The 15,233-nt window shown below is 43.5% G+C and overlaps 2 protein-coding genes across 2 annotated transcripts in view; one reads left to right on the top strand and one right to left on the bottom strand.

The window, feature by feature from the left end:
- IL1RAPL1 (interleukin 1 receptor accessory protein like 1) overlaps nt 1-15,233 on the bottom strand; it is a 1,388,178-nt gene that overhangs the window by 580,748 nt on the left and 792,197 nt on the right. The window lies entirely within an intron of this gene.
- On the top strand, nt 7,299-13,328 carry LOC110129917 (transcription factor SPT20 homolog). Its single transcript, XM_020881593.2, has 5 exons — nt 7,299-8,599; nt 8,678-9,080; nt 9,126-9,156; nt 12,637-12,720; nt 12,775-13,328. The coding sequence occupies exons 1-5, from the start codon at nt 7,299-7,301 to the stop codon at nt 13,326-13,328; spliced, it is 2,373 nt and encodes a 790-aa protein (XP_020737252.2).

Genomic DNA, 15,233 nt, shown 5'->3' with positions numbered 1-15,233 from the left:
AATAAGCAAAGCATGTTATAGACATACAATAGGATCTTACTTGGACTTTAAAAGAATGAAATTCTGATACATGTTACAACATGGATGAAGCCTGAAAACATTATGTTAAGTGAAATAAATCAAGACACAAAAGGACAAATATCCTATGACTCCATTTACATAATGTACACAGGATAGGCAGACTGCTAGAGATAAGGCTGGGGAGAGAGGAAGGAATGGGGGGTTACTGTTTAAAGGATACAGAGTTTCTATTTGGGATGATGAAAAATATCTAGAAATAGATAGTGGTGATGATTGAGCAACAGCATGAATGTAATTAATGTCACTAAATTGTACAACTAACAATGGTCAAAATGGTAAATTATATGTTAAGTGCATTTTACCACAATAAAAATTTAAATTTTACACTTTATATGGGAAAAATATGATATGTGAATTATATCTCAACAAAGCTATTATTTTTAAAAAATCTTTATATGCATTATCACATTTAATCTCCCTCTATATAATCTCATTTATCCCTTTCACTTCAAATACCACCTCAATGTTTTTGTCTCCCGTATGCATATCTCTAGCTCTGACCTCTATCTAAAATTTAGATTTACATGCCCGGTTACTTATCATACTTAACTGAAATTAAAAAATTAGTTTAGATCTAATATGACTCATAAATAAATCCTTACATCTACCCTCAAATCTGTTCTTACCCTAGTCTCCCCTCTATCACTGATAGACACAACATTTACCTAGTTGCTCAAGCAAAATAACTAGAAATCCCTTGAAATGTTAGTTTTATCCCAGTGGAACTAGTGTGACGCCAGTGTTGTTGCTGTTTAGTCACTAAGTCATATCTGACTTTTTGCAACCCCATGGACTGTAGCCCACCAGGCTCCTCTGTCCATGGGATTCTCCAGGCAAGAATACTGGATGGGTTGCCATTTCCTTCTCCAGGGGAGCTTTCCCACTCAGGGATCGAACCTGTGTCTCCTAAGATTCTTTACCACTGAGCCACCAGGGAAGCTTGTAATGCAAGTGAGGGGTGCCAAAAACTCAAAAATTAAGGTCAATATTACCTCAATGCAATATTGAATAAAATGAAATTAATACAAAAAAAATCCATGAAAACAATGAAGGCTTATAATTCTTTAGTATACCACTCTCTATTATATTTATCCTGTCAATGATCACTAAGTTATATTTTTCCTGACTTTATTTTTATTTTCTCTTCCACAAGAAAGTGAGTCTTATCTGTCTTGCTTACCACTTTGTCCCGTAAATACGTTCCCCATGTCCCAGGCTCTCAGGCCAACTGACTTCCAGGTTGGATTTTTTCAAGAGAGGATGTGTTGTTTCAGCTTCTGGGTCTGATAACACCAATTCCTTCCTCTCTTCTTCCCTTCATATATAGGGGTGGTTGCTAATCCCTGGATTGCCTATGTCCCACCATTTCAGCACTTCTCACATATTTATAACCCATTTCCCACATTAAATTATCCCTACTGAACTGCTTATAATGAACTTGCTTTAACTGACTAGATCTTGGCTAATATAGTAGCTTTGGAAACAAATATATGAGTGTTTAATCTACATTATACATAAATTGCTAAGTCACCCAGGAGGTAAAAGAAAGAGGTAAGCAAATTATATATTTGCAAGTATTACATATAACACCTCTAAACATGGCCCATTTAATAAATAAGGGTGCTTTTGCATTTTCCTATCTATGAGGAAATCCTTTCCTTTGTATATCTAAAACAAAGGGGCGGGGGACAGAATTAAACTGTGAGTTAATTTAATTTAAAAGCAGAATTAGATGTTTTTGAGAAGAGACTTTTTTACTCTGTATAATTTATGCACATTTCACAGTTGGTTTCTTTTCAATACTTTTTAGGCAATTTTAGTATTAATTCCAGTCAACTGCAACTTTTACATTTTTCTGACCTGAAAGAACAGCCATTAATCTGAATCACCTATAACTCCCTAAAAGAACAAATGGTTTAAATATCAGAAATCTAATAATGTTACTTGGTGAAAATAGGCCATTTTCAGGGAAAAGAAAATGAGCTAATGATTTATATTTCCTTATAAATATAAACATGGTTAGAATGTGACAACTGTACTATGGATTCTTGTCAACAAAGAAGGTAGGAATAAAATACACTCAGGTTGTCAGAATGCAATGTCATGGAGTGATATTAGAGATACGATTAAAAGTGTTAAAAACAAAATATAAGTGGGTTGCATCTTTATCAAAATGTGATATCAAATACTAAAGAAGAGGACATTTGTGAGGGCAGAGGAATCCACTAACAAGCTGTTGTGATCATGGATAAATAACTTGTCCTTCCCTGAACTTCAGTTAACTGATCATAAAATTGGGAGGATACTTAACCTCATAGAGTTGTTGTGAGAAGTAAACAACATCCTGATATAAAAAGACTTTGTAATGAGCAAACCGTTACATAGTATGTCTTATTGCTGTTACCATTTTCTGCTCTGGAGGTTTAACCTCTTAGATTGTCAACCTTACTGTATCTCTTTGAATTTTCACACTGTATGCCTAGTGGTGTTCCACATCCCCTTCATTATTCATAGTATTTTCACCACTGGTTAAACAGGGAATTTATATCAAGGTCTCCTCTTTTTAAAAGCTTAATCTCCTTTCCAGCAGCACTTCGTAAAAGAGATAAATCATATAGTTCTTTATATTTAATCTCCTTATCCTACTGCATATATAACCATCTTCCACTGCTGTTCTTCAGATTCCAATTTTCATTTTTATAGAAAGGCTCATTATGAACAGAACACCCTTTCCAGGAGTGAAGTCTCATGCACTTTGAAACTCAGTTAAACTCATCTCATATCATTGCCAGAAAGAACTGCCGTTGATGGGAAGGCAACCCTAGATGCAGCAGCAGGGAGAGAGAGAAAGGAAGGAAGGAAGAAAACACCATGAATGAGGGCTTCTTATTAGCTGTGCTCTGCTGGTTTTAGATGGATGAATCACCAAGGAGATTCTAGAACTGGATAGTTGAATATTTGCAGATGTCAACTTAGAACAGACATTTTGAAATTCAGTATTCAACAGTATGGGTTATATGAAAAACATTTATCCCAAGCCAGAGGAGAGATGGAGACTATGTAACAGTATGCTGTCAAAATACATTTCTATCAATACTATAAGATTACTTCTCATGTTCTTCTTACAATGAAACAACTGTTATAAACTACTAAAAATAGCTCTATTGTATACATGATTTCCAATCACAAAATCAGTTTTTTTCCTTAAAAGTCCATTATGATAATAGCAAGAAAACAAAGGGAGAGAGAACTCTTATGGAAGGGAAGGATTCAACCACATTATATTCAGCCTTATCAGGATGCAGGGTTTTCCCAAATAATTTCTCATACATACATGAAGAGTATCATAATGATTAATCAGATATCTTTTCCTTGAGTGCTTTCTCAAAGCTACAATCTATGCAACAGCATTGTAATCATTCCCACTCTCAAAACCCTTCTGTTCACTAGTCTATTAAATACAATGGTAATTGACCAACTTGGTGACTAATTTACAAAAGCTATTACATTACTTCTGGCTTCTTGTATTCGTTACTAACATGGATTTATTTGGAATCCAAATTGTAGAAAGTATCGTGGCATAATTTGACTGTGCAGTTACTGGAGTTTTTATTTACCATTTATTATGTCAATAAAGTATAAAGCAAATGGCAACCCACTCCAGGATTCTTGCCTGGAAAATCCCATGGACTCAGGAGCCTGGTAGGCTACAGTCCATGGGGTCACAAAGAGTCAGACACAACTGAGCAACTTCACTTCACTTCACTTTATGTCAATAATGTATAAAGCACACAAGATGAACAAATTATTACTTGGAATTGTGGCTCTGGGTATGTTAGTTTGTCCTTTGTTGAATAAAAGTCTACAAGAAGGTTTACATCCTTTCCCCAAATTCCAAAATAGTATTATTGATAATATCATTATGCATGTAATATTTACTTGATCCACTGGTGCAATACTGAGAGATTTTACAAAGAGATATTGCATGTTCATGTGCATGTGTGTGTCCTCTATATCTTCCTATGACTTACCTCTTTCCCTTCACTAATAAAAATCTTTCAGTGGGAGTGTTAACTACTCTCCTCACTTTCTCAACCCAGGCTCATCTCTTTTCCTACCATCGTCTGAATTTTCTCCCCAATATTTCTCAGAAAATACTGTTACTAGGACTATCAGTAACCTGATTTTCAACTGTTATCTGGCTAGAGCATATTACAATTTAATTTTATTTATGTCTATTTATCTTAAGTTTTTATTATTTTCCTAGTTTTCCTTTTGTGTCTTGGTTCATTCTCTCATTTCCCCTTAAATACAGAATTTCCCTGGGCTTTTGTCCATGTTATTCATTTCCTCTTGAGTACTATAATGTTACTGAGTGATATTCAGGATGAAATATTGCTGCCCCCACTGATGGATCATATTTACGTGCTAGTGGTATACAAAGTAATGGGGTAAATGCTGCACTTTTTTTAAAAAATTGAAAAGTCAATTTTTAATGAGTACATGCCAATGGTGAAAAAAATCCCCACGGATGAGCCCCAGATACCCTGAAGCCAATCCTCAGGGCAAATCCTATTACTAGGTTCTTTGTTATCCACAGGAATTGGACCAATTAACACCCTCAACAAAAATGTTTGAGAGTGCCAGTCTTCTCATACTATTAACTAACATGGGAAGCTATGAATTGCTTTCATCTCTGGTAATTTAATAGGTAAAAACATGGTCTTTTATTTATTTTTGTCTTAACTTGCAATTTTATTGTGAGGTTGAATATTTTTCATATACTTAAATAGCATTTGTATCCCTTATTTTGTGAACTGTCATCTTGATTTTTTTTTCTACTGGATTAATGGTCTTATTTTTATTAATTTTTAGGAGGTTTCTGAGGTCAAACTCTGAGATGGGAAACACTGAGATATGATTTGAGACAGGTATATTAAAGTGCTGGTTACTGGGAAATCGGAAGAAAGGAATACAGAAAAAGTATAGCACCAGAGGTGGTCATCCCTTCTTACGAAGAGTAAGGTACCTTTAAGAGGAAACATGTCCTTCAAAGACCGAGGGGAAAAAGGAACTAACAGAAGATAAAGGACTCAAATGAATGAATGAAGACTGTGACTAAGAATCAGAAGAAATCAGACTTGTAAAAAATGTACAATTTGTTGAAAAATATCACCACAACAACCAACATTAATAATAATAAAGTCAATGTATGATAATGACAGAAAAAGAAGGTGACCTTAAATTACAAAATCAAAATAAGCCATGCAATTCCCTAACCTACCCACTTCAAAGTGTCTTCTATTGCTGGTTCAGGAGGAAAAAAAAAGTAAACAATGAGAATTCAGCAGATAAAACCACTGAAGAACACATATGCAAACATACACATCCACATTTGCACAAAGCTGAGGAAAAATTTAACTTGACACTCCAACAGGAATCGTATACTTAAATAAGCATTGCAGAATTGGAATCATAAATGTTTTTTTTTTAAAATTTTAAAGACAAAAAAACAAACAACATGAAGTATGAAACAGGAGCTAATCAAACTTAGTAGAAACAGAATAAATAAAGACTGAATTACAAAGTACCTATGATAGGCAGAATTTCTAAAATGGCAAGTGAAAGATGGTCTACTTGAATTCTCAGAACATGTGAAAATAATGAGTTAACACTCCTGTCATTATAGTACATTATACGGCACCATGACTTAAAACAGGGAGTATTACCCTGGATTATACACATGGTCCCTTAAAAGCATAGAATTTTCGCCAGATGGTGGCAGAAGAGGAAGTCAGAGGTGCATGAAGCAGAAAAAGTATTCAATATGTCATCACTGGCTTCTGGATGGAGGAAGGCACCTGCAAAGAATGTGATTAACTTTTAGGAGCTGGGAGTGGCCCCTGACAGAAATCAGAAAAAAAAAAAAAAAAAGGAACCTTAATCTTAATCCTATAACCACAAGAATCTGAATTTGGCCAACTACTTGAATGAGCTTACAGGTGGTTTCTTCCCCAGATCCTCCAGTTAAGAGCCTAGCACAGGCAAATTTGATTTTGGACTTATGAGACCCTGATGCTGAAGCTGAAACTCCAATACTTTGGCCACCTCACGCGAAGAGTTGACTCATTGGAAAAGACCCTGATGCTGGGAGAGATTGGGGGCAGGAGGAGAAGGGGACGACAGAGGATGAGATGGCTGGATGGCGTCACCGACTCAACGGACATGAGTTTGAGTGAACTCCGGGAGTTGGTGATGGACAAGGAGGCCTGGCGTGCTGCGATTCATGGGGTCGCAAAGAGCCGGACACGACTGAACGACTGAACTGAACTGAAACTGAGACTGCTCTGTGTTCTGACTTGCAGAACTATGAGGAAACAAACAAACAAAACAGGTGTGTTCATGGCATGAACCACCAAGTTCATGGCAATTTGTCACGGGAGCAATATGGAGTTCGCTAGAGAGAAGAGGTATAACCACAATTAACAAAGGGTCATCAAGGATACCCTAAAAGATCTAAAGGATAGAAAAGAAAGAAGGAAATAAAGTTTTAGAAAGAACATGATAGAAAAGGCAGGAAGAGATTATCCAACGTACTTATAACTGAAATCCTTAAAGGGGAAAAAAGCAAATCAAAGAAACAGAAGAAAGATTCTAAGATAATAATTCTAGATAACTTTGCTGAAATAAAAGCTTTGAATTTGCATATTAAAAAAGGAATGACACTGCATCAGTTCCTTAAAAAAAAAAAAGTGTTTTTTGCGATCACCTTGAAAAGCTGCACGGACTGAACACGGATGTCTGGCCCAACTCGCCAGTAGGAAGCACAGGCCGGAGAACCGGAAGTGCAGTTCAATAGCCACTCCATCGCCGCCACGGAGGCCAGCAGATTGCAGAGGCTATTGAGGAGCACATCGGCGGACGGAAGTCCCTGTGTCCCTCATTAACGACTTCCGGCTGCGCCTGAGGAGAGGACGCAAAGGTGAGGCCAGGACTAGCACAAAGGCCATAACCCCTATAGATATAAATATTTTCAGAAACTCACAAGAATTTTGTGTAGCACTTCCTTGGTGTACTAAAGTTAGGCTGGTGGTCCCACTGTGAAGTTCGGGAGGGGTGGTTTGTAGACCTACACATTGATATTAAAGACGATTTTCACTAAGTTCGTCAGGACACTTCCATTTTCTCTTCTTTTAGGACCCTGCTCTCTTACTACAATGGAACAATCTCTAGAGAGAGCGTTGGATCTTGCAGAATCTGTCATTGCAAGTGCCCAACAAAGACCTCCGAAAAGGAAAAACTCATCAAGTGGGGAGATGTCTCTCTATGAAAAACTTTACGACATTTATGTAGAAGAAAGTGAAAAAGAGCCTGAGGTTGCAGAGGAATTAAGAAGCAACGTGAACCTATTAGAGAAGCTCCTTAGGAGAGAATCGTTGCCCTGTTTGGTGGTCAACCTATATCCTGGAAAGCAGGGCTATTCGCTCATGCTCAAGGGGGAAAATGGATCATTTATAGAGAGCATTCGACTGCATTATGAAGAAAGGGAATTGCTAGAATACTTAGATGCTCAAGAATTACCTCCTGTTATGATGGATATCCTGGAGAAGTCTCCGGTTAATGTTTTTCATCAGGGGTGTGTCATAACGGAAATACGGGACTACAGGCAGTCCAGTGAAGGGGAGCCTCCGAGTTACCAAAGCAGACATATTCTCTTACATCCTACCATGCAGACATTAGCCTGCGATGTAGAGGCCATAGCCCGTGACAACCAGAACTGGACTGAGGAGGACAAACTTTTGCTTGAGAGCCAACTGATCTTAGCTACAGCCGAACCACTGTGTTTAGACCCTTCTGTATCAGTAGCTTGCACTGAAAACAGACTGCTCTATAACAGACAAAAAATGAACACTCTTCCCATGAAAAGGAATTTGAAGAGATTTTCTACAGCCTCTCTGAATCGGCAGCAGGACTTGTCTCCCTGTACACTTCCTCCTGAGCTAACAGCCCTGACTTCTTTCACAAAAAGACAAGAAACTAAAAAAGATGAGCAGTGTGACCTCAAAACTTTGAAAGCAGACAAGTGTGTAGATATGTGGAAACAGAGACCCTGTGATTTGTCTGTGCCTTCTGAAGTGGATGTGGAGAAATATACTATGCCTTTCAAAAGTGATGACTTAGAACCAACAGTCTGGCCAACTTATGAGGTAGGAGAAGATTCTATATTTGGATATGAAGATAGCAGTCATTCCCAGGCAACAAAGCAGATGCTCATGCATCCGCTTAATGATCCTCTTATCTCTGGAAAAGAAAGTTCCCGTGAAAAAAAAAGAAAAGTCAGCTATGAGAGACAGATGTCTCCCCACCATTCCTTCACAGATGACCATCCCAGTAGTTTCCTGTCCAGGCCAGAGACTGATGATGTGAGGATGATCAGTCCATCTGAGGAATCATCCCAGAATAGTGCCCAATGTCCAGTGCAGATGTCACACAGCTCTGGTGACTTGGCTGATCTCAGGCCACCTTCTCCAGGGAAAGAACTAGAACAGCCTAAGATTGGGTCAGTTCAGTCTTCTGATGACTCAGCTGGTTTCAGGCAACCTTTTCCAGGGAAAGAGCCAGAACAGCCTAAGAACGGGTCGGTTCAGTCTTCAGTGCTGGGCAAGGGAGCCAAACATCCTCCTTCACCCATCAGACTTCCCTTGAACCCAGGAGAGAGCTCCTGGGGTGACAGTTTCACTTCACAGCAGGCAAGCAGCTCTCATAAATTTCCATCTCCTGCTTCTGCTCCTAAGCTACCAAGTCTTTCCCAGAAATCATCTATGGAGGTGAGTCAAGTTAGCTCACTTCCTGCCATGGCCCTGTCCACTGTGGGCTCATCACAAAGGACTGAAGCTTCAGCCACATCCTTTGGTCTGAATATCACCAAAGAGGTACACCCTGGTGGAGGAGGCCAGGCCTTAGGAAGTGGCTCTAAGCCAGTGCAGGACTCTACTACAGTTCCTGCAGGAATCAAGCCTGGCCCCCTGCCTACAGGGATCAAGCTTAGCCTCCTGCCCACTGGAATTAATCTGGGTTCCCTGCCCATTAGGCTCATGCCCAGGCCCCTGCCCACAGCAATCAAGCTGGAGCTCCTGCCCACAGGCATCAAGTCCAGACTCTTGTCCACAGGTATCAATCTTGGTACCCTGCCCACAGGGATGAAGCTTGACCACCAACCAACAGGGGTCAAGCCTGGCCCCTATACCAGAAGGATCAAGCCTAGACCTCTGCCCCTAGGGATCAGGCTGGAGCCCCTGCCAACAGAGATCAAGCCTGACCACCAACCAACAGGGGTCAAGCCTGGCGTCCTGCCCTTAGTGATCAAGCCTGGCCCCCAGCCCATAGGGATGAAGCCTGGCCTCCTGCCCATAGTGATCAAGCCTGGCCCCCTGCCCACAGGGATCAAGCCTGACCACCAACCAACAGGGGTCAAGCCTGGCCCCCTGCCCAGAGGGATGAAGCCTGGCCCCCTGCCCACAGGGATCAAGACTGACCACCAACCAACAGGGGTCAAGCATGGCGTCCTGCCCTTAGTGATCAAGCCTGGCCCCCAGCCCATAGGGATGAAGCCTGGCCCCCAACCCATAGTGATCAAGCCTGGCCCCCTGCCCACAGGGATCAAGCCTGACCACCAACCAAAAGGGGTCAAGCCTGGCCCCCTGCCCAGAGGGATGAAGCCTGGCCCCCTGCCCACAGGGATCAAGCCTGACCACCAACCAACAGGGGTCAAGCCTGGCGTCCTGCCCTTAGTGATCAAGCCTGGCCCCCAGCCCATAGGGATGAAGCCTGGCCCCCAACCCATAGTGATCAAGCCTGGCCCCCTGCCCACAGGGATCAAGCCTGACCACCAACCAAAAGGGGTCAAGCCTGGCCCCCTGCCCAGAGGGATGAAGCCTGGCCCCCTGCCCACAGGGATCAAGACTGACCACCAACCAACAGGGGTCAAGCCTGGCGTCCTGCCCTTAGTGATCAAGCCTGGCCCCCAGCCCATAGGGATGAAGCCTGGCCCCCAACCCATAGTGATCAAGCCTGGCCCCCTGCCCACAGGGATCAAGCCTGACCACCAACCAAAAGGGGTCAAGCCTGGCCCCCTGCCCAGAGGGATGAAGCCTGGCCCCCTGCCCACAGGGATCAAGACTGACCACCAACCAACAGGGGTCAAGCCTGGCGTCCTGCCCTTAGTGATCAAGCCTGGCCCCCAGCCCATAGGGATGAAGCCTGGCCCCCTGCCCATAGTGATCAAGCCTGGCCCCCTGCCCACAGGGGTCAAGCCTGACCACCAACCAAAAGGGGTCAAGCCTGGCCCCCTGCCCAGAGGGATGAAGCCTGGCCCCCTGCCCACAGGGATCAAGCCTGACCACCAACCAACAGGGGTCAAGCCTGGCGTCCTGCCCTTAGTGATCAAGCCTGGCCCCCAGCCCATAGGGATGAAGCCTGGCCCCCTGCCCATAGTGATCAAGCCTGGCCCCCTGCCCACAGGGATCAAGCCTGACCACCAACCAAAAGGGGTCAAGCCTGGCCCCCTGCCCAGAGGGATGAAGCCTGGCCCCCTGCCCACAGGGATCAAGCCTGACCATCAACCAACAGGGGTCAAGCCTGGCCCCCTGCCCATAGTGATCAAGCCTGGCCCCCTGCCCACAGGGATCAAGCCTGACCACCAACCAACAGGGGTCAAGCCTGGCCCCCTGCCCAGAGGGATGAAGCCTGGCCCCCTGCCCACAGGGATCAAGCCTGACCATCAACCAACAGGGGTCAAGCCTGGCCCCCTGCCCATAGTGATCAAGCCTGGCCCCCTGCCCACAGGGATCAAGCCTGACCACCAACCAACAGGGGTCAAGCCTGGCCCCCTGCCCATAGGGATGAAGCCTGGCCCACTGCCCACAGGGATCAAGACTGACCACCAACCAACAGGGGTCAAGCCTGGCCCCCTGCCCATAGGGATGAAGCCTGGCCCCCTGCCCACAGGGATCAAGCCTGACCACCAACCAACAGGGGTCAAGCCTGCCCCCCTGCCCATAGGGATCAAGCCTGGCCCCCAGCCCATAGGGATGAAGCCTGGCCCCCTGCCCACAGGGATGAAGCCTGGCCCCCTGCCCACAGGGATGAAGCTTGACTATCAAGCAACAGGAATCAAGCCTGGCCTCCAGCCCATAGTGATCAAGCCTGGCCCCCTGCCCACAGGGATGAAGCCTGGAACCCTGCCCACAGGGATGAAGCTTGACCACCAACCAACAGGGATCACGCTTGGCCCCCAACCCATAGCGATGAAACCTGAACCCCTGCCCACAGGGATGAAGCTTGACTATCAAGCAACAGGAATCAAGCCTGGCCTCCAGCCCATAGTGATCAAGCCTGGCCCCCTGCCCACAGGGATGAAGCCTGGAACCCTGCCCACAGGGATGAAGCTTGACCACCAACCAACAGGGATCACGCTTGGCCCCCAACCCATAGCGATGAAACCTGAACCCCTGCCCACAGGGATGAAGCTTGACTATCAAGCAACAGGAATCAAGCCTGGCCTCCAGCCCATAGTGATCAAGCCTGGCCCCCTGCCCACAGGGATGAAGCCTGGAACCCTGCCCACAGGGATGAAGCTTGACTACCAAACAACAGGGATCAAGTCTGGCCCCATGCCCACAAGGATCAGGCCCAGGGTACTGTCCCCAGGGATCCAGCCAGACACCCTGCCCACAGGAATCCAGCCAGACACCTTGCCCACAGGGATCAAGCCAGACACCCAGCTCACAGGAATCCAGCCAGACACCTTGCCCACAGGGATTGTGCCTGGGCTTCTATCCACAGGGATTCAGCCGGACACCCGGCCCACAGGAATCCAGCCAGACACCCAGCTCACAGGAATCCAGCCAGACACCTTGCCCACAGGAATCCAGCCAGACACCTTGCCCACAGGGATTGTGCCTGGGCTTCTGTCCACGGGGATTCAGCCAGACACCCTGCCCACAGGAATCCAGCCAGACACCTTGCCCACAGGGATCAAGCCAGATACCCAGCTCACAGGAATCCAGCCAGACACCCTGCCCACAGGGATCAAGCCAGACACCCAGCTCACAGGAATCCAGCCAGATACCCTGCCCACAGGGATTGTTCCTGGGCTTCTGTCCACAGGGATTCAGCCAGACAACCAGCCCACTGGGATCCAGCCAGACAACCAGCCCACTGGGATCCAGCCGGACACCCAGTCCACTGGGATCCAGCCAGACAGCCAGCCCACAGGAATCCAGCCAGACAACCAGCCCTCAGGGATCCAGCCGGACACCCAGCCCACTGGGATCCAGCCGGACAGCCAGCCCACAGGAATCCAGCCAGACACCCTGCCCACAGGGATCAAGCCGGACAGCCGGCCCACTGGGATCCAGCCGGACACCCAGCCCACTGGGATCCAGCCGGACAGCCGGCCCACAGGAATCCAGCCGGACAGCTGGCCCACAGGGATCCAGCGGGACACCCGGCCCACTGGGATCCAGCCGGACAGCCAGCCCACAGGGATCACAGCTGGCCTCCTTCCCACAGGGATCAAACCAGACACCCTGCCCACAGGGATCAAGCCAGACACCCAGCCCACAGGCATCCAGCCCAGCCCCCTGCCTGCAGGAGCTCAGCCACCAAATGTGTAGACCACCGCACTACCAGTTTCTTCTCAAGGTGTTCAACTTGTTAAAAATACTCCCAGTCTCATGCCCTTCACTCTACTCCAGCTTCCACCAGGCTCGCTCATTTTGAACACCCAGCAGCAGGCCCAGGAGCAGCTGCAGCAGCCGACGCAGCAGTGGCTCTACCAGCTGATGCCACAGACACGACTTCAACAGCCCACAACTTCACATCCTCCACAGTCAGTGCCACAGGATCCTGGAGAAGGTTCAGTCAGTCAAATGGCCTTATCTGCTCAGCAAGCCATGGTCATTAACCTCAACGAAGTGGAGAGTTTTCTGCAGCCCCAGGCAGTTGTGTTGTCTCAGGCGGGCTCTGTCCAGAGCGGCCCCTGGCCAAGCCTCCCTCAGCACAGAGTTCAGCTCGCCTCCCCCTTGCAGCTGCACCCACAGCCTCAGCCAGTACAGTTCAGAATCTTGCAGCACCCAGTGGCAACAGTAGTGGCCCCAGCAGCTCAGCCACAGCCACCTGGTGAGCAGGCAGCAAGCCAGTCTAAAGGGAAAAAGGAGAACACACCAGCCCCTCCAAAATCCTGACTTGCATTACTTCTGAATCTTTTTAAGAACAACACAAGAGTATTGGATCCAAGGGTTTCTGAGTGTTCACTCCTTTTTGGTGTATAATGTCTCAGTATTTCACATGGGTAGGCTTTTTAAAGGAACAGGGAAATGATTTAATTTTAAAAAGTGGGCTGTGGCACTAACCACCATGTCAAAATACCATCTCTGCAATTTACTAACTTTTAGCCTATTTCCTGACTTCTCTGAATCTCCATTTCCTTGTCTATAAAAATATAAATCATTAGGTCTACTTATTCAGTTTATTGTCAAAGTTATATATATTATATTATATATTTTAAATATTAAAATTCTATTAATTTTAAATTTTAATTGATACAATAGTAAATATTTGAAAGAAATGAGCATAAGTTTTTAAACTGAAACTAAACTGTGGTAATAATATTAGTACAAATGATAGTTTTGTTACGTTGTATAAAAGTCAACTTTATATCAGTGTCAAATATGGCATGGAAGTTTAATTCTTCAAATAAAAAAACACACACCAGACTTTTAAAAATAAGCAAAAATATATAGGATTAGATATGTATTACTTAGGTTTTCAAATTACATGTGTATATATATATATGTTATTATATAGCCCTAGGTTTCCACATTTTATATATATTTATATTCCTTAGGTTCCTTATATTTACATATTCCTTATATTTATATATTTATTAGGTTTTAAAATTTCTTTACATACATATATTATTTGGGTTCCTTTTATTTGCATGTTCCTTATTCCTTATATATTCCTAGGTCTTCAAATTACCTATAATTAAACATATTTATTATTACATACTGCTTACATTTTCAAATTGTCAATATAGATCGATACAAAGATTTTAGTCTTGTCTTAAAAACCATAGCCTTTTTATTCTAAGTAGATGCACCACATGGTGAATTCTTTCTCTGTCTGATAAAACTGGATGCATTAGGCACTTGTACTTCGTTCTTCAGTAATTGAGGGACAATTTGGATATATGACCCAATATCATTTGCCAGACAATATTCTTCAAATGCATTATTCATGTGGTGCTTATTATTTTGCAAACACTTCATAATATACAAATGCACCTGCTATCTGCCATTCGTCTTGCTCCTCTATTCTGTCTCAATTATTTTGTCCCCATCAGACAAGATAATAATCACAAGAGAGAAAGGGTAAAAGTTTCTTGACTTATAAGGGATGGGTGAATAAAAAATGGTAAGTTTAGATGAGCTGTTGAAAGAAATGACAACGGGAGTAAGAATGAATAATTGTAATATGAAGATATCTCTTAATACACATGCTAGCTAATTTTAAAAAATATCTCTGTAGCTCTGAAACAATTTATTTTAGGATAAGATGTAAGAAATTAAATGACTATTTCAAATGCCCTCCCTCCAAAAAACTTGAGTAAATGCATTCATGTGGAAAATACTTTTAAAATGTATGTGAATGTAAAGATTTGTATCACTCAAAAATGTCATCTTCCTGATTTTCTGGAATTGAAGTTTGCTGGAAAAGAATGGAATATTTGAAAATATCAGAAAAAAATATTTTGTAAATAGTTACTTTTGTTGAAAGACTTAATTTTATTGTAATGATATTTTATTTATTTAAATTATTAAAAGACTTAAATTGATTGTAATGATATTGTAATGGTATTCCCTTAGATGACTGGTAACCATCTTTCCTTTAACATGTCCAAATATGGTGACATTCATCTTTTTCTTGATGGTATTATAGTCTTTACTATTTGGTGTTAGAATAATTCACCAAGTAACTGAATTAATCACCAAGTAATTTTAAATAATTTAAAAAATAGAAAATCTATCTGCATACCCTTCTCATCTCAAACTCCTTCTCCTCTAACTCTGAAGAATTCCTAGAGAAAT

Source organism: Odocoileus virginianus, chromosome X (assembly GCF_023699985.2).
Source record: "Odocoileus virginianus isolate 20LAN1187 ecotype Illinois chromosome X, Ovbor_1.2, whole genome shotgun sequence".
Taxonomy (NCBI): Eukaryota; Metazoa; Chordata; class Mammalia; order Artiodactyla; family Cervidae; genus Odocoileus; species Odocoileus virginianus.
This window is presented reverse-complemented; position numbering and strand designations above follow the sequence as displayed.